This window comes from Phascolarctos cinereus, unplaced genomic scaffold (assembly GCF_003287225.1).
Source record: "Phascolarctos cinereus isolate Bilbo 61053 unplaced genomic scaffold, phaCin_HiC Scaffold_1;HRSCAF=81, whole genome shotgun sequence".
Taxonomy (NCBI): Eukaryota; Metazoa; Chordata; class Mammalia; order Diprotodontia; family Phascolarctidae; genus Phascolarctos; species Phascolarctos cinereus.
The window spans coordinates 140,185,543-140,206,601 of NW_027555514.1; the positions used below are offsets into that span (position 1 = coordinate 140,185,543).

The window sequence follows — 21,059 nt, forward strand, 5'->3', positions numbered from 1 at the left end:
TATATTAATACATGTTCTATATTAATACAATACAGTTTATGTTATAGACTATATTATATTAATAGTATTTATTAGACATAATAAAATGTTATATAAGTTACATATAATATATAAAATAATCCCAAAATTCTTCATGTATTTTTTAAGCTTTAATATATAGCATAATATAGCAATATGATACAACATAATAGCTGTGTGATGTTATATATAGATTATTTTACATATAGTATGTTATGCAAGGTGCAGTTTTAATCTCCCTCTTTATTCTGAAGTCAAGCAGCAGGGATGGGAAAATGTGTCAGCACAGATTAAAAATGGTGTTTTAAGGGGCAGCTAGGAGGTGTAGTAAATAGAGCTCTGGCCTTGGAGTTAGGAGGACCTGAGTTCAAATCCGGCCTCAAACACATAATACTCACTAGTTGTGTGACTCTAGGCAAGTCACTTAACCCCAGTCACCTCACCAAAAAAAAAAAATTATGGTTTAAGAGGTGTTCGGTTACATTCCATACTATAGTTTGTTGACATTGCTTGGCTTTTTGATGCTTCCTTACTGAATTGCAAAGACTTTTACGTGATAGTCCATAATAACAAATGTTTATATACCCAAAATCACCCCTTCTTTTTCATTCTAGGTTGGATATTGGGGACTTAAAAATAATCTACGTGGTTGTTCTCCTTGTGACTGTGATATTGGGGGTGCTTATAGCAACCTGTAAGTTAATGAAACGGATTATGGCATTTCATTATTATATTCTTCACCCACATTCCCACATAAAATACATGTTTTGTACAGGTTATTCAAACATTACTATAACCTTGAATGTCACTGTATTGGGAAAGAATTAATTGATCTAGATTAGTCACTAACTTAATTGATTGATCTTTATTATTTTCAGTTGTGTGTGAACAATTGTACTGACCAGATGATGGTCATAGTGCAGGAGTGGGTGGGGAGGGAAGAAAAAAAGAAAGAAATTTACATAATTTTGTTGTGCATTTGAAAAGAGCAGCAAGTCATGTATAGTAGATTTGAAGTTTCATGCATAATCATCCTTTTTATGTACTATGTTATGGAAATACTTATTTTATTCCATAAATTAAAAATAAAAAGTTTTAAAAGTTGATTGTATTGATAGCCAAAAATAGGGAGACAACGCTACTTCACACATTCCATTAAAATGAGGAAATCTTAGCTTCCCTGTGTAAAGGTAAAGAAACTGAGGCATAGGAAAGGAGCCAAGGTAGTTTCTCATAGTCACTGAATAAGTAACAAGGCTTAATTTTCATTTCAAGACCCAATCCATTGAACCCCATAGTTTCTATGCACTGTCCCATACATCTATTATTTCTTCTTTATGCTGTCAATGAGCAATTCCCTTCTTTTTCTTCCTTGCTTTTTCTATTAGGTGTTCCCCCCATGACGGGCAATGTGAATGCCGCCCTCATATTATTGGCCTCCAATGCACAGAGCCAGAACCCGGCTACTTCTTTGTGCCTTTGGATTTCTATATCTATGAAGCTGAGGATGCCATGCCCATCTCTGGATCTGCACCTTTGGTCTGTACTTTATTCTTACCATTGGAATGAATGTTAGTAAATATATACCCACCCATATACACACCAGCATGCCCTCTAAAACTGTATTTGAAATATATAGAATACAATCATTTTTGCTCCATAATGGAGGTTTATTTGAAATCCATTAAAGCCTAAAAATAAAATTACTTTTATTCAATTAAATATTTGTTAAAACTTACTGGGTGTAAGGTGAGATATAAAAGTTTTCATAGTCACTGCACTCTCATAGACAGACAAGACCAGTATACTCATAACAGATAACACTATAAGGCACATTATAATAAAATCCAAAATGTTTTTTATTCAGATGTTAAATGCTATGAAAATTCAGAGAGAGATGAATGGAGGTTGGATGCCTGAAGAGATTATCCTTGAACTGAGATTTGAAAGATGGGTAGGATTTGGATAAGCAAAGAAAACCAGAAAGAATTTCAAGGGTTGGGTCACAAACTAAGCAGTTTCCCAAAGTTGTTTTATAGATTTTTTTTTTGCAACTAAGTCTTCCTAGATTATACAGTGTTTCCCCAAAACATAAGTGTAGTTTTAAGTTTTAATAGTTTTGATAATTTAAAACTGCGCTAAAATTTTTGGAACATTGCATTTTTCTAAGGACCTGTGTTCTCATCAGTATGGGTATTCTCTCCATTGGTTCAGATTACAACCGATCTATTACTTCCCATTCTCAGCAAATCTTGCTCATGTTGTTCCATAGATTCTCCACCTATTATGCTGGGGGTAATTTTCTTAGTCTTTTGGCATTTCTAGGAAGTAGTGAAACATGTAGGCTATCTACAGATTTGGAGTCAGAGGACCTAGGTTCAAATGCAAGTTCTAACAAAGGCAGAAACTGAGTCACTATCTGTGTGATGTTGGGCAACATTTCTGGGCCTTCTTTATTCATTTATACAATAAAAATGCTAGACAAAATAGCCTCTAAGGAGGTGACTGCCAATTTTAACTCTATCATCCTTTGAACTTATGATCGGTTATCCCTCACTCCCATTACACAATTATCCCACCTTTTTTTTCTAGCCATAGTTTTTTGGAATGATGGCCACAATTTCATTTCTTGTGCATATGTCATTAATGGAGATACACTGCAGCCTAATTGCTGCAGAGGGAAGAAAAGATTGAGGAATTCTGTAAAGAACTTGATAATAGCCTTCAAAACAGATAAACATTTATGCTAATATTTGATGATTTCAATGGGGAAGACACAAAAATTTTATTGGAACTACTGCATTGGAAAATAAAAAAGTCACTAGGAAAAGTCTGTGACTGCAGTGAGAGAGAAGCTTGGTCCCAGCCCCAGTCCCTGCATGTGGCCCGGGCACAGTGGCTGCTTCCTGAGCTTCTGGCCCATAGACTGAGGGGGAATCAAGTAGCTGATCAGAGGGGGATTGCAAGGATCTCTCTGCTGGTGCAGGATTATCTTGCTTTGCCCATGCTTGGATTTGGATCACAGTTCTAGGTGGTAGTCCTGGGGCAAGGAGAAATGATATAGTGGTGGAGCTTGTAGTGGTTGCACAGACGATATCCTCCTCATAATTCCAAGGCAGAAAAGAGTGCTTGTGGTCACTCATAGAGTAGGACTCAGGACAGGAAAGGAGTAAACATCTTGCCCCTTATCATACCATCTTGGAAGAACTGAAAATTTACAGGTCCCTAGAAGTATCTCTGAAAATAGCTATACAAAACCCCCAAAGCCTGGGACAGTCCATTCTCCACACTGGAAGCAGACCCCTACCTTAACAAAGAGTTTATAACTCAATTTAATTGGCTGGGATCATGAGCAAGCCTCACAAAAAGAGTCAGACTATATTTTCTTGCTTTGGTGACAAAGAAGATCAAAACATACAACCAGAAGAAGACAACAAAGTCAAAGCTCCCACATCCAAAGCCTGTAAGAAAAATATGAATTGGTCCCAGGCCATGGAAGAGCTCAAAAAGGATTTTGAGAAGCAAGTAAGAGAAGTAGAGGAAAAACTAGGAAGAGAAATGAGAGTGATGCAAGAAAATCATGAAAAACAAGTCAAAAGCTTGCTAAAGGAGACCCAAAAAAATACCGAAGAAAATAACACCTTAAAAAATAGCCTAACCCAAATGGCAAAAGAGATCCAAAAAGCCAATGAGGAGAAGAATGCCTTAAAAAGCAAAATTGGCCAAATGGAAAAGGAAGTCCAAAAGCTTACTGAAGAAAATACTTCTTTAAAAACTCAAATGGAGCAATTGGAAGCTAGTGACTTTATGAGAAATCAAGACACTGTAAAACAAAACTAAAAAAAATGAAAAAATAGAAAACAATGCGAAATATCTCATTGGAAAAACAACTGACCTGGAAAATAGATCCAGGAGAGAGAATTTAAAAATTACTGGACTATCTGAAAGCCATGATCAAAAAAAAGAGCCTAGACATCATCTTTCAAGAAATATCAAGGAAAACTGTCCTGATACTTTAGAACCAGAGGGCAAAATAGAAATTGAAAGAAAATCCACTGATCACCTTCTGAAAGAGATCCCCAAAAGAAAACTCCTAGAAATATTGTAGCCAAATTCCAGAGTTCCCAGGTCAAGAAGAAAATATTGCAAGCACCCAGAAAGAAACAATTCAAGTATTGTGGAAACACAATCAGGATAACACAAGATTTAGCAGCTTCTACATTAAGGGACCAGAGGGCATGGAATGTAATATTCCAGGGCAAAGGAGATAGGATTACAACCAAGAATCACCTACCCAACAAAAGTGAGTATAATTGTTCAGGGGGAAAAAATGGTCATTCAGTGAAATAGGGAACTTTCAAGCATTCTTGATGAAAAGACCAGAACTGAATAGAAAATTTGACTTTCAAATACAAGTCTCAAGTGAAACATGAAGAGGTAAATGGGAAAGAGAAATCTAAGAGACTTATTAAGGTTGAACTGTTTACATTCCTGCATGGAAAGATGATATTTGTAACTCACGAGACCTTTGCCAGTTTTAGGGTAGTTGGAGGGAAAAAAATTTTATGTATGTATATAGATAGATAGATAGATAGATAGATAGATAGACAGACAGACAGACAGAGGGCACAGGGTGAGTTGAAGATGAAGGGGTGATATCTGGAGAATAAAATTAAGGTGTGAGAGAGGATTATATTAGGAGAAGGAGAAAGGGAGAGGTAGAATGGGGTAAATTATCTCACATAAAACAGACAAGAAAAGGCTTTTACAGTGGAGGGGAAATGGGGGAAGGTGAGAGAGAATGAGTGAATCTTATTCTCACAAGATTTGGCTTAAGGAGGGAATAACATACACAATGGGGTATGGAAATCTATCTTACCCTACAGGAAAATGGGGGAGAGAAGGAGATAAGAAGGGGGAAGAGATAGAAGGGAGGGCAGATTAGGGGAAGGGGTATTCAGAATGCATGCCGTCTTGGGGTGTGGGGAGGAATGAGATAGGGAGAAAATTTGGAACTCAAAATCTTGTGAAAGTGAATGTTGAAAACTAAAAATAAATTAATAAAAATACAACTACTGTGTCTATATCCCAAAAGATTAAAAAAAAAGGGAAATAAAAAGGTCAGTAGTTTATAGACTACTCAAGGGCTCCATACATACAATGAATTCTCCAAGAAGAGAGTCAAAAGGTGCTAGATATATTATTAGCATCAAACATTTAAAAAAGAAATTGATTTTATCTGAACATTCAGGAACTAGTTACTGAAGCAAGAATCATATCAAAATCAGTTGTATTCAATCAGATCATCTATTAATTGGAGCAAAGGCTAAAATCAACATCAAATTTGAAAAAAAAATGAGATGATATGATATACATTTGCAACAGCTTCGACCTGATTTATTCAAACAAGTTATTGATACCCAAAAAATGGAAATGAGAAATGGTAAAGGAATTGATGTTGGTTATCACCATTTACTGCAAAAACTTAGCCAATGTAAAGCAAATTCTATAACAAGGAGGTTAAATGGCCCAAAAAACAAATTAACCAGCAAATATTTAATTTCCTTGCTAAGTGGAGGCAGACAAAGGTAACATCAGTTTAGAATACAAATTCCCATTCAGATGGCCCAGGTTTGCTACCAGCAACTACAAATCTATGACCCACAGTTTCAAATCTGAGTTAGGTATACTACCACTGTATCCAGACTCAATGGGATCTCCTTTGTATCCATGTACGGTAGAAAAGGGCTGCCTCCGGGTTTAATTTTCCCTGCCTCTTTTAACAGATGATACTTTCTGATATTCTAATGGGTACCAACACTCAGTTTTGTCCTCATCAGTATGAGAAAGCATTGATTAGTTACAATCTGCATTATTAGAGGGAATATCTTATCTTTAGCATATAGTAAACACCCAATAAATGTTTTTCATTCATTCATTCATCGATAAGATCACATCCTTCAAAATATAAATATAGGTCTTTATAACATTTTCACATGCAAATAAGTCAATGACGGTAATGTATTCAAAAATGTATTATTCAAAAAAAGTATGTGTACAGGGGCTTGTTTTGAATAAAAGATGTATGTGACCATACAAATGTGATTTACTACAGAAAATCATAATATTTCTAATACTTTTGTTAAGAATATCCCCATGTCACAATAAGACATTATTGTCATAATACTGTAGAAATAACATACTAAACATATGGGTTAGCATTTTCCAATGTCTTCTTCATAAGATTTATTTGGTAAAAGTGTAATCTTTGATCTTTTAAAGTTACTTTTTTGCAATATCTTGAAAATTCCTCAGTGCTTTTATCATCATGAACGGCCTTCTGGGCTACTCCTCCCTGCTAGCTTGCCCGTTCTCTGTTTGGGTAGAGGGTACACTGGGTGGGGCACCCTCGACATTTGTGTTTCCACTACTGGAATGTTTTTGACACTTTCCCTCTCCCCAGATGGACTGAGTTGGAAGGGATGCTGTTGTTCCCTTTATAAACTGAGTAACTTGGAAAACTTTTTTAATGATGATTTACATTTTCAATGCCCAGGGACCAGTGGCACCTACATGCATTTTTGTATGCTTAATAAATAACTTATTTTACAATTTACTACTATTTATAGATTTTAAATAATATATACTATAGAAATATATAGTATCTAGTAGGCTACACTATGTAAAATCTATACTATAGAATGCTATATTGTATATTATATATTTATGGTCTGTAGTTATTTAGTGAGTATAAATAGCAATTATTTTTCTGTTCTGGACAGAAGCCTTAAGGGTTTCCCCCCACTCCAATTGATAGTTTTGTGATGGTAAATTAGTCCCTCTTTTGTCTCAGTTCTCACCTAGCCCTTAGTCATTGAACTTCATTGCCTCAGATAAACTGCCTAGGAAAGACCTTAATTTAAAAAGACCAATGTCATTTACTGCATCCTGGGCTATTGGCAGTCATTTTGACTTTTATCTTGCCACTGGACATCGATGACTCTGGAGGAGTGAGGCTAACAACTTTGCTCAGATCTGCCTCACTTAAATCCAATTCACACACAAATCAAAACATCATCCATGTGATGCCATTGATCCTCTTTGAGAATGAAGGACAAACAATAACCACAGATACAATTGATGATTTCATCATCTTAAATTCCCACTTCCTTTTCTTCATTTACTACATTGGATACTAAAGTGGTAGAGTTCAAATATGGAGCCACTGTCATGACTGATGAGAATAGATTGCAAAGAAATGCCACTGCATCTGTTCTTCATGCTTGTTCGTTGTTCTTAATCCAGTACTGCATTTAAATTTTCTTGGTATAATTTAACTTAGCTTAGTCTCATACCAAGCTTTCTTTAGGCTCTTTTCACTTAACTAGTTTGTGAAACAACATTACTCATAATCTTCCATCTTTTTATTCTGTAATACATTGTAAATGAGTTTGGACCCTATATAATCATCAGTTTTGGCTTCCATGTTTTTATGCTTGCCAAAGAAATTGTGTTTGCTGGCTGAAGTGGTTTCCAAGCCTTTCAGACTCTTTATCGTGGCAGCTTTTTGGCATCAATAAAAATTTCTCAAAGAAATGTTGATAGAGTCTATGCCATCCCATTTGTCCACTTCCCATTTTTCCAGGTTGACAGCTTATTTAAAGAGGTACTAGAGTACCATGTTTTCCAAGATAGTTTAGGAGACTGCTTTGAAATTGCTTATTCTTTATAGTAACATATATGTAATCTCTATTTTCAACACATTAAAATTGACACTGATGTTTCCTTACTGGATCAGCTTCTCATATGCCCACTTTCACATTGAAGACATCTGGTAAGGTATCAAAGAATGTGTTGATTTCACTCTGAGGATCTTGTCAAATTCTTCATAGGAATTTTCTACTTGATCCTCTGCCATAAATGTTGTTGACACATAAGCTGCTATTATCTTCATGGTGGTCTATTTGCTTATAATTATCATAAGCACTTCAAAGTCACAGCTTATTTAAACCAAGCATACCACAGGAGAATGTTTTCTTATTGCCTTGGGGAGCACAGTGAAACTACCCTCAACAACTACTTTATTCATCTAAGGAAAGATAGTAAACTGTCCTATTTAACTACAACTTTTAAAATTTCATCTTTTCTTACAATGATAATATCAATTTGAATTTGGTTCATTTTCTCCAGTAGAATGGAAAAGCACTGGTTATTGGATAAAGAAATTTAAAGTAACATAGATAATTTAAGAACTGTTTTATTCTAAACATGTTCTGTCCCACCTTTCAACCAGTCTCCTACCATCACTGCAGAAATAGGATTGAGTTCCTGGTTTGGTTTGTTTCATTTCCATTTAATGGTTCTCATGATTTAAAAAAAAATCATTACCTGGTACCTAGTTAATCTTCCCTCACTGAGCCAGCTTCCAGCATGGAAGAATCAATCAATCAGTCAAAAAACACTTAAGTGCTTAGTATGTGCCGGGTACTGTTATAAACCCTGGTGATGCAAAGGAAAAGCAAAACATTCACCACCCTCAAGCAGTTTATATTCTAATAGGAGAGACAATATACATAACTCAGCATATACAAAATAAATACAGAATAGATGGAAAGTAGCCAATCAATCAATTAATCAACAATTATTTATTAAGCCCTGATAGGTTTTTTTGTCAGGCTCCTCATCTCTCATGGATTATGATTTGAATAGCTCTTGGGAATTTAAGGCCACTTTCATGCTGACAAAGTATGAGTCAGACTTTGAAGTTATCAATGTGGGCCTTAAGTGGTTAAACTATCTTTCTTTTTTTCTTTTCAGATACTAGCAACAGCTATACCCCACTGTGAAGTTTATTTCCAAAAGCAAGGAGGTGGTTTCACAATTGACCGTGGAAATATAATATTGGAGAGGAATAAAATACAAAGTTCACAGGAACAGAGTGAAGTAAAACATATTTTTATTATTATCCTTTGGCTCATTTTGTCATCATAAATTGAAACTGCAGAAAATAAGGAACCAAAGTTGAAAATTGCTTCACTATGTAAATATATAAACAACTTGCTACTTTTAAGAATAGCATCCATTACACAACACTGGAAAAAATAGTATAATATTATCTGCAGGCATAATCTTTGAAAATAGAGAGTCACCGTGGTCAGGGAGAGTAAGTGCAAAGGCTACTAATTTTTCAGTGAGGGAACATGGAGAATCATGGAATGGTTCTTTTTGTAGCTAGCTGGAAAGGAAAAGCAACAAGTTGGTTTCCTCTAAGATATCTATTACCCAATTTCTGATATTGAAGAGCATGTCTTTGTAGTTAGTCAATGCTGGGATATTCCATATTCTCCATAACCTAATGATGCTTGCTTGTTATGGGTACCACAAGGCTGTACCACTGCCTCAAAAAAGACTGTTGGTCTCTAAATCAGTTTCAAATCCTTTTTTTGAGACAGGGTCTCTCTGCAGCAACTACTCATAGTTCATTTCTGCTGTTGATAAGCACTGAAGCTTTGACCTTCTCTTACTTAGGTGGGTTCACCCCTCCTTAGGGGGCCCAATAGCTACCTCCCCACCCTCCTGGTAGCTTACTATATTGGTGCCAAAATTAATACAGCTTTAGTATTACTACAGCTCAGAACTCCAGGCACAGCTTCCAGGTAGCCAAGATTACAGGCATGGATCACCACACCTAGCAGTTTTAAAATCTTCGAGGGTTTGGGGTAAGGTGGAGAGATGGCTTTAGCTTTCATTAGCCTTCAAGACTCTCTAGTTATGTGTGTTCCTCTAATTCCATGTTGACTTGGCATCTTGAAGACCCATGCAGGTAGGCTAATTATGAGGACACCAAGGATTCAGAAGTAGTAGATAGTGACAAGGAAGAAACAAAGAGGTACAGTTCAACCCTGGATTTTTCTCTGGGAACAATAAAATAACATGGATGTTTCAAGATTTACACAGAAGAAAGTTCTAGTGAGTCATTCCGCATGGATTTCCTTGTGGTCATATTATAGGATATAAAATAGGGGAAGAAATTACATACGATCGTGGGAATATGCTCTCTATTGCTTTCTCTTCTGCTATTTTGGCCAGAATCCAAGTCAACATCTGAGAATATTAAACCACCATTATGAAACCTGCTAGTTTCATCATGAGTAAAGTATTTAAGTTAGAAGTAGCTCTCAATGGGAATACTTTTAAACTGGTCATTCTATACAGTAGTATATGTCCAAGGTGCATTTTCAGGCCATTCAGATTGCCACAAACTATTTCCAAGGTATAATAGTTTACCTGGGACCCAAGCTCAGATTGAGTATATGGGCATAGGCAGCCTGTCATAGAAGAAAGCATGCTGGCTTTGGAACCAGGAAGGCCTAGGTTCAAATCCCAACCACATCAACTCTTTTAACTTTTATAAACCTCAGTTTCCCCATCTATAAAATGAGGGGGACTTGTAATGCCCCTTTCTGCTCTTAATCTATGATCCTGTGATTCCAGGAAAGACTTTTTTTCTAAGCTCTTTCTATCGACAGTAAGGGTAATTGTTTGTACGTATTGATCTTTCTAGGTCACTGTGACTTTTGATCATGCTTATCAAAGAGCCTATTCCTGGGAAACCTGTTACATGGACAGGGCCTGGATTTTCCCAGGTTCTCAGTGGGACCAGCTTGAGATTCACCATCAACAACATCCCCTATGCTATGGACTATGCTATTGCAATTCGTTATGAGCCTCAGGTATCAATTAACTCTACTCTTATGTGGAAAGCTGATATGGTAGCATTCTCTAACTAAGCGCTTTTAATTCAAACTTTTGAAATTATGAAAACTAGGACAACTGGATACTACTACAAAGTTAAGAGGTTGTTTAAAAATATCAAAAGAGAACAGCAAGTCATAAGGTTACATTGTTCCAGAGACAAAAACTGAAGTAAAAATTTCATGCTTAAAGTACAAGGTTACTAATGAAGTGGTAATTCAATATCTGAATAAGAGCATTTTATGAATTAAAGAGAGTTGCCTTCTTCTGACTTTCCATATAGTAATTAGATGAGCATGCGTTTAGGGTTACATGAAGCTTATATACAGATTTAGCACACCTAAAGGGACAATAAAGAAATTGTACCTTGGCTTTAGCCTGACCATCATATGGAATGGAATAAAGGCAGGCTATCAAAGTTTTTCCTTTCTTTATCAAAACGTCTTAGGTAAGAGTACCCAACCTTTTTTAGCTGCTATTCCTCTTGGTTTTTGGTAAAATGTCCTGTACTCTGTATCCAATAGGAAAGGAAACAAACTCTGGAATTATTCACACATGGTCACATAAGAAAAAAGTTTAATTTCAATAAGAAAATGTAGGGTTTTTTTTACCAAATATTTCCCAATATCCTCTCAATGAGCTTCTCACAAGCTAGAAGCCCTAGTTCTAATTTTTTTCATTTTTTTATTAAAAATATTTTTTCTCTTCCTGCCTTTCTCCTTATCCCATTGAGAAAAGAAAAGGGAAAGGAAAACAAACCCTTATAACAAATATGCATAGTTAAACAAAACAAATTCCTGAATTTGCCATGTCCTAAAGATAAATATCACAAGTAGTACCCTGAATCTACTACCTCTCTCTCAAGAGGTGGATAGAATGCATCAGCATGGCACCTCTGGAATTAGGATTGGTCTTATTGTTGATCAGAGCTCTTAAGTGTTTCAGAGTTGTTTGTCTTTACAATGTTGTTGTTATTATGTAAATTGTTCTCCAGGTTCTGCTCATGTTATACTGTCTCAGTTCATACTAGTCTTCCCAGCGTCTCTGAAACGTTCCTCTTCTTCATGTCTTGCAGCACAATAGTATTCCATTATATTCATACATAATGATTTGTTCATCCATTCCCCAACTGATGGGTATCCCCTTTGTTCCTAGTTCTTTACCACCACACGCATAGAAAAGAGAGCTGCCTTAAACATTTTTGTACATATCAACCTTTTCGCAATTGTCTTTGGTCTTTTTGGGGTTTAGCCTTAATGGTATTGGTGGTCAGGGCAAGATCATTGGCATAAAATCAAGTCTTAGCCTTGAACATCCTTTGAGTGATGCTATCTCCAATCTATATATGATAGAAATGGCAACATTTACAGGTCAATGTGAGCCTAGTTAGAGTCTAAAGAATTCAAGTGTCCTCCATTTTAAGTCATATAGTAGGCACTTTTCCACCTGTCCTAAGACCCCAGATTCCCTAAATAAATGACAGGATGTGTTTAAACATTACAAAGGTCAATACTAAGTCAGTAGAACTAGTGGGTGAAGTCTACTTTGCACAATTTAGTAATGGGGGAGAGGAGGATAGCTCCAGACTACTTTCCAGAATGGCTAGCACAATTCACAGCTCCACCAAGAATGTATTAATGAGACTGTTTTCCCATAATCCTTCCAATGTTTGTCATTTTCCTTTTTTTGTCAGCTTTGTCAATCTGATGGGTATGAGATAGAACCTCAAAGTTGCTTAAATTTGCATTTCTGTAATTTATTTGTGACTTAGAACATTTTTCATAAGGTATATATATAGATAGCTTAAATTTCTTTCCTTGAGAACTGCCTGTTCATATGCTTTGACCATTTATCAATTGGAAATTGCTTTTAGTCTTATAAGGGAACTACTGTTTTGAGGGAAAAGGGTAAGCCAGAGAAGGAAAAAAAGTTATCTAGAGCACTGGTGTCAAACTCAAATAGAAACAGGAACCACTAAACTGTACATCAGGATACCTGTGGGCACATATTGACTTAGAAAACCACATATTAACATTATGTATGTTTTACTGTCAGGTAACCAGGTGGCACAGTAGATACAACACTGGACCTGATATCAGGAAGACTCATCCACCTCAGACACTTATTAGCAGCTTTGTGACCCTGGGCAAGTCACTTAACCCTGTTTGCCTCAGTTCCTCATCTGGAGAAGGAAATGGCAAATCACTCTAGTATCTTTGCCAAGAAAACCCAAAATGGGATCACAAGGAGTTGAACAGGACTGAACAACATCAAAGTTTTATTATATTTTTATTTATTTTGTAAAATATTTCCCAATTAACTTTTAATATGATTTGGCCCACACCCAACAATGTTTGACACCTCTGTTGCAGAGGTTACCACTACTGAATCACATGACCTGAGTCACAACTAGGAATCCTTGTACCTGGGTCAAATTCAGTTAGGCAAGGAAAGTAGCAGTAGGAGTAGAAACAAATAAATCAATCAGACCAAAGGTGTAGGTATGTCAGGACAGTAGCCAAATGCCTGTTTTCCAAAGAATCTAGCCCTGCACCCACTAGAATTTGGGTAAAAAAGCAAGCCTGGGGAGGGTGAAGCCAAGATGGCAGATTAGGGGCAACCACCCAACTGAACTCCCCCAACATTCCCCTCCAAACAACTTTAAAATAACACCTGAAATCAAATGTTGGAGTAGCAGAGCCAACAAAAAATAGGGTGAGATACCTTTCCAGCCCACACAGGGTAGAGGTCCAGTGGAGGTCTGTCCAGAGCAACAATGGCCACAGACGCAGTACCTTTAGGAGCTCTCAGCCCAGAGACATTCTGGGTCAAAGTTACAGGGCAGAGAGGAACACTGGTGGTCAGTTATGAGGAAGCAGAGGCCCTGGTTCCACTGCAAAGAAGAGTACTAACTCATGGAGCTGCAGGGAACCAGGGGCTCTTCCTTGTTAAAGATCAGAACATAGACCAGGAGAACAGGGACTAGGCTTCTCCCAGGATCACACTGCCTTAAAAGCACCAAAAACTTGTAGGCTCCCCCAGAACTAGCTCTACCAATAATAGCACACAAAAGCCTAAAGCTTGGGACAATCTCCCTTCTTTCCCCTCCACCCCAGGTAAGCAGAACTCAACTTTAACATAAAGTTCAGTCAAGAAATAGACTGGGAAATTGAACAAACAACAACAACAAAGAATTTGACCATAAAAAAACTACTCCAAGACATAAACTCAGAAGAATACAACAACATAAAAACCTTAAAGAAAACTGTTGCTTGGACCCAAATCCAACAAGAATTTCTAAAAGAGTTAAAGAAAAAGATAAGAGTAGTGGAGGAAAAAATTAGGAAAAGAAACGAAACTGAAGCAAGAAAATTATGAAAAGAGTATATAGCTTTGTAGAAGGGGCCCCAGAAAAATGCTGAATAAATAATTAAATAAAAATACTTTTAAAAAGCCAGAATTGGCCTAATGGTAAAAGAAGTACAAAAATTTAACCGAAGAAAAGAACTTCTTAAAAAGCAGAATTGGTCAAAAAGAGAAAAGAACTTCAAAATCTCACTGAAAAAAATAAATCCTTAAAAATTAGAATTGGGCAAGTAGAAGCTAATGACTTTATGAGACATCAAGAAACTATAAAACAAAGTCAAAAGAATGGAGAAAAATAGAAGAAAATGTGAAATATCTCATCAGAAAAACAACTGACCTGGAAATATATTGAGGAGAAATAATATAAGAATTATTGGACTATCTGAAAGCAGTGATCAAAGAAAGAGCCTAGATATCATATTTCAAGAAATTATCAAGGAAGACTGCTCTGATATCTTAGATCCAGAGGGTAAATAGAAATTGAAAGAATTGACCAATTACCTCCTGAAAGAGATCCCAAAATGAAAACTCCCATGAATACTATAGCCAAATTCCAGAGGTCCCAGGTCAAAGAGAAAATACTTCAAGCAACAAGAAAGAAACAATTCAAATATTGTATAGCCACAGTCAGGATCATGCAAGATTTAGTGGCTTCCACATTAAAGAAGAGGAGGCCTCGGAATATAATATTCTACCATGCAAAGGAGCTAGGATTACAACCAAGATTCACCTACTCAGCAAAATTGAATGTAATCTTTCAGGGGGAAAAAGGATATTTAATGAAATAGAGGACTTTCAAGCACTCCTGATGAAAAGATCAGAGCTGAATAGAAAATCTGACATTCAAATAGAAGATTCAAGAGAAGCATAGAAAGGTAAATGTGAAAGAGTAACCATAAGTGAAGGTGGAGCCAAGATGGTAGAGAAAAGGAAGCAAGTCATCTGAGCTCTCCCCAGAACCCCTCTGAACACCTCTAAATAATGTCATAAAACAATCTCCTGAATCAGCAGACCCCACAAAAGGACAGAGTGAAATAATTTTCCAGCCAAAGAAAACTTGGAAGATCGGAAGGAAAGGTCTGTTGCACCTGGATGAGAGTGGAGCACCATCCCAGCACAGGCCGTTCCAGCATAGAACCAGCCCCAACAAACCAGGAGCAGGCCTTGGAAGCCATTGATTCAGCAGTGGCAGTGACTGTTTCTGGAACTATCAGTCCACAGACTGTAAAGGAGTTGAACAACTGATCATAAGAAAATTACAGGGGTCTCTTTCCTGGCACTGGTGGCAAGACTCTGTTGCTTTACCCATACTCAGCTCTGGATTGCAGTCCTGGGTGGCAATCCCACAGCTAGGAGGAGTACTAGCACACCAGAGCTTATAGCTGCAGTGGAGCAAGGAACTCATCACAGTTACAGGGCAGAAAAGTGTACTTGTGATCACGCACAGGCCAGGAAAGTAATAAACGCACCTCTCCTTAGCTCATACCACCTTGGAAGAACTGAAAACTTACAGGTCCCTAGAAGCATCTCTGAAAACAGCTACACAAAGCTCCTGAAGCTTGGGACAGTAAGCCCTCCATCCACTTTAACAAAGTTAAAAGTCAAGAAATAGACTGGGGAAATGAACAAACAACAGAAAAAAAAAATCTGACCATGGAAAGCTACTATGGTGACAAGGAAGATCAAAACATATACTCAGAAGATAAAGTCAAAACTCCAATATCCAAAGCCTCCAAGAAAAATATAAATTGGTCTCAGGTCATAGAAGAGCTCAGAAAGGATTTTGAAAATCAAGTAAAAGAGGTAGAAGAAAAATTTGGAAGAGAAATGACAGAGATGCAAGAAAATCATAAAAGAGAGTAAAGAGACTGGTAAAGGAGACACAAAAAAATACTGAAGAAAATTACACCTTAAAAACCAGAATAGGCCAAATGGTAAAAGAGGTTTGAAAAGCCAGTGAGGAGAAGAATGCCTTGAAAAGCAGAATTGGCCCAGCGGAAAAAAAAAAGGGGTACAAAAATTCATTGAAGAAAAAAAGAACCCCTTAAAAAGTGGAATTGGGCAAATAGAAAAGGAGATACAAAAGCTCACTGAAGAAAATTATTCCTTAAAAATTAGAACTGATCAGACCAAACACTTGACACTCACTAGCTGTGAAACCCTGGGCAAGTCACTTAACCCCAATTGCCTAAAAAAAAAAAAAACATTAGAATTGAGTAAATAGAAGCTATTGACTTTATGAGAAATCAAGAAACAATAAAACAAAACAGAAAGTATGAAAAAAATAGAAAACAATGTGAAATATCTCATTAGAAAAATAACTGACCTAGAAAATAGATCCAGGAGAGATAATTTTAAAATTATTGGACTACCTGAAAACCATGATCAAAAAAAGAACCTAGATATCATCTTTCAAGAAATTATCAAGAAAAACTGCCCTGATATCCTATGACCAGAGGGCAAAAAATAGTCCTTGAAAGAATCCACCAATCCCTTCCTGAAAGAGATCCCAAAATGAAAACTCCCAGGAATATTATAGCTAAATTCCAGAGGTCCCAGGTCAAGGAGAGAATATTGAAAGCAGTCAGAAGGAAACAATTCAAGTATTGTGGAGCCACAGTCAGGATAACACAAGATTTAGCAGCTTCTACATTAAAGGACTGGAGGTCTTAGAATATGACATTCCAGAGGGCAAATGAGTTAGGATTACAACCAAGAATCACCCTCCCAGCAAAAATGAATATAATCCTTCAGGGGAAAAAATGGGTATTCAATGAAATACAGGTCTTTTAAGCATTCTTGGTGAAATGACCAGAGCTGAATAGAAAATGTGATTTTTAAATACAAAATTCAAGAGAAGCATAAAAAGGTAGACAGAAAAGGGAAATCATAGGGGACTTAATAAGGTTAAACTGTTTACATTCCTACGTGGGAAGATGATACTTGCAACTCACAAAAACTTTCTCATTATGAGGGCAGTTAGGAATAGATGTAGACAGAGGGCAGATGTGAGTTGAATATAAAGGGATGATATCTAAAAAAATAAAAATTAAGGCGTAGAAAGAGGAATGAACTGGGAGAAGGTGAAAGGGAGAGGTAGAATGCAGTAAATTCTCTCATATAAAAGTGGTAAGAAAAAGTTTTCACAGCAGAGGGGAAGATGGGGAAGGTGGGAGGGATGGAGTAAGTGAACTTACTCTCATCAGAATTTGCTTAAAGAGAAAATAACATACACACTCAATTGGGTGTAGAAATCTATCCTACCCTATAGGAGAGTAGGAAGGAAGTAGATAAGAGAAGGGAGATGACAGAAGGGAAGGTATATTGGGGGAGGTGGTAATCAAAAGCAAAACACTTTTGAGAAGGGACAGAGTGAAAGGAGAGAGAGAATAGGATAAATGTGAGGATATAGGATGGAGAAAAATACATTTAGCAATCATAATTGTGAAAAAAATTAAAGCAAATTTCTCTGATAAAAGTCTCATTTCTCAAATATGTAGAGAACTAAGTCAAATTTATAAAAATTATAAAAATGATTCCTAATCAAGAGATATAAACAGTTCAGATGACATAATCAAAACTATCTATAGCCATATGAGAAGGTGCTCTAAATTGCTACTGATTAGAGGAATGCAAATTCTGAGGTACTACCTCATACCGATTAGATGGCTAATAGGACAGAAAAGGAGAATGACAAATGTTGGAGGGGATGTGGGAAAAATGAGATATTAATGTACTGTTAGTGGCATTATGAACTGATTCAACCATTCTTTGGCAAAATGAGGAACTATGCCCAAAGGGTTATAAAACTTTGTATACCCTTTGGCCTAGCAACGCCACTAAGGTCTTCGTCCAAAAAAAGATTAAAAACAAAAGGGACAAGGAAATATTTATAGTAGCTCTTTCTGGTGGCAGGGAGTTCAAAATTGAGAGGATGCTCATCAATTAAGGAACGGCTGAGCAAATTGTGCTATGTAATTGTGATGGAATACTATTGTGCTATAAGAAATGGTGAGCAGGGGACATCTAGGTAGCACGGTGGATAGAGCACCGGCCCTGGAGGCGGGAGGACCTGAGTTCAAATCCGGTCTTTGACCAGACACTTGACACTCACTAGTTGTGTGACCCTTAACCCCAACTGCCTTGCCAAAAAGAAACAAAACAAAAAAACAAAGGAAAAAAAAAACAAAAAAGAAATGTTGAGCAAGATGCTCTGAGAAAAACCTGGAAAGATTTACATGAGCTGATACAAAGTGAAATGTATGTGTATAAAGTAACAGCAATAGTGTAAGATGATCAGCTATGAATGACTTAGCTATTCTTAGCAATATAATGATCTAAGACAACTCTGAAGGGCTTAGGATGAAAAATGCTATCCATCCCCAGAGAAAGAACTGATAGTGTCTGAATACAGAATGAAGCATACTTTTTTTACTTTGTTTATTTTTCCTGAGTTTTTTGGTTTGGTTTGGTTTGGTTTTTGTCTATGTTTTCTTTCACAGAATTATTAATATGGAAGTACGGTTTAAGGGGCAGCTAGGTGGTGCAATAGAGCACTGGCCCTGAAGTCAGGAGGACCTGAGTTCAAATGTGACCTCAGACCAAACACTTGACACTTACTAGCTGTGTGACTCTGGGCAAGTCACTTAACCTCAATTGCCTTAAAAAAAAAAAAAAGAAATATGTTTTGCATGGCTACACATGAATAACTTATATCAAATTGCTTGCTTTCTCAGAGAGGGGGTAAGGAAGGGAGGCCATAGTACAGAATGCTGATTTACAGCTCTGCTCACAGTCACCTTCACTGTTGCAGCTGGAACTTAGAGCTCTGGTTATCCTGAAATGATGAGCATGCTTATCTTCCCACAATATCTTAAAACAACAAAAGGACTTTAATGAATTTTGAGTTGGCAAATGCATACAAAAGCCTTCACAAGAAGATAAATTTATGCATCTGTCCATAGACTAGACATATCTCAAACAGCTTTGTAAGCTGTACAGCTTCCAGAATGTGGTCAATTAGCCTATGTTTGCACAATATCATTTAACAATCCCAAAGAGTCTTCCAAATTACAAAACTCTGTTCCCAAATCCAGAGGGTGTTGTCAAGAATTGTTTTTGTTGTGGGAGGTGATGGTTACGGTTAAAATGGTCAGCAGTGTCAAGTTTTGCTAAGTCTTGAGCGCAGCTACAGCCACTAAAAATGTACCTTTTCTCTACTTCATAATTCAAATGAACATAGGTTACAAATTTAGTTCCATCTCCAGGTTAATGTTATAAATGTCATATGTCATGTCCATTAATGTCATATGCTTAATCAAATTCTCCCCCCTCACCAATACAACCTGTTGTTTGTTGAATATTTAGTCGTCAGCTGACTGGGAAGCTCGCATAGTGATTAACCCTTCTGGAACTTCAAGAGGTGAACATTGCAGATATAAAGTACTCCCACAAGAGCCTCAGACTCTGGCCTTACCAGCTTCTGTAAGGTAGGACGATCAGCCTTTCTTACATATTCCAGCTTTACATAGTCGGACATTATTGGAGTGCTAAAAATTTGTAGGTAGGAGTTGCTTTGAAATGTGAGAAATTAAAATGTGACTAGGATGAAAAAATAAAATGTTCATTTCATTTTTTTGTGTTCCTTTCAGCTCCAAACACATTAAGGTAATAAATTGTGATCAGTGATTCCATCCCATCAGGGACTTTTAACAAAGCATAAACATAAGCCATTATGACAAATAGACCACTAGATCAAAACATTTGTCCCATACTATTCTGTAAGAATGTAAAATCAACTTGTTTTAATTCTCTAAGACTATATGCAGGGCTATAACTAAAGTAGGGCAACTGGAGCTTTGTCCCATGGTGCTAAAAATGTAGAGGGCACTGTTAACACTTGTAGAGCCTCTGTAGTATAGAAATACCTGAACATGGTGAAAATAAGAAGCTGCCAGATCCCAACTTCTTTCCCTACCAGTGTTTGCACCCAGGGAAGCTCCCAGCTTATGTCTCTCCTTCTCCTATTCCCAATTTACCATATACATTATCCTTCCCAGCAACAACTTCATGGCATTCCTTCCTCCCTCATTTGACTTGCCCAGGCACAAAAATGTTTAGTTAAGCTTCTGTTTATATGATAGTACCACATATCAGAATATTGGTTGTGTTACTAATATATTGGAGCAGTTTCCAACACATTACCATGTGGCATATTGAGAGAGATCAGCCATGGAAAAGCAGAATAAGGTGATTTTATAATCTGTTATAATCCAGGTGCACTAGAATAGATCTGGATCAGTCCTAGACACTATAGCCCTCTCCTTCATGATGGAGACAGAATGCAGCCCCCAGAAGGACACTTAGGATTATTTGGTGGCTATTTTCAGAAATTTCTGTGTGAACTATCCCTTCTACCTTTAACAGCTAGAGAAGTTACATCAATGGAAATTCCATTGATATCTACTGTGGAGAATATTATATATGCATTTTAATTGAAAATATTTTGGGCTTTCCACAACTAATATGAAAATATGTTTAATAGGAATGTATCTATAGAGCTTATATCAGATTGAATGCCATCTTGGGGAGGGAAGTGAGAAAGGAGAGAGAGAAAATTTAAAACTCAAATGCTTATGGAAGTGAATGTTGAAAACTAAAAATAAATTAATATAAAAATATTTTGGATTTTCTTCATAGTAAAATCTACATACCAGCTTCATAGAATCTTGCATTTCATTGTTATTGTTGTTCAGTCATTTTTCAGTTATGTCTGATTCTTCGTGACCCCATTTGGGATTTTCTTGGCAAAGATACTGGATAGGTGTGCCACTTCCTTCTCCAACTCATTTACAGATGAGGAAACTGAGGCAAACAGGGTTAAGCAACTTTCCCAGGCTCACACACTAGCAAGTGCCTGA

The 21,059-nt window shown here is 36.7% G+C and overlaps 1 protein-coding gene across 1 annotated transcript in view; it reads left to right on the plus strand.

Annotated features, from left to right (window-relative positions):
* LAMB4 (laminin subunit beta 4) overlaps positions 1–21,059 on the plus strand; it is a 144,281-nt gene that overhangs the window by 46,285 nt on the left and 76,937 nt on the right. The window contains 6 exon segments of the mRNA XM_078154356.1: positions 633–712; positions 1,407–1,557; positions 8,836–8,961; positions 10,583–10,605; positions 10,607–10,751; positions 19,507–19,628. Of these exon segments, the coding sequence (XP_078010482.1) occupies positions 633–712; positions 1,407–1,557; positions 8,836–8,961; positions 10,583–10,605; positions 10,607–10,751; positions 19,507–19,628 (647 nt within the window).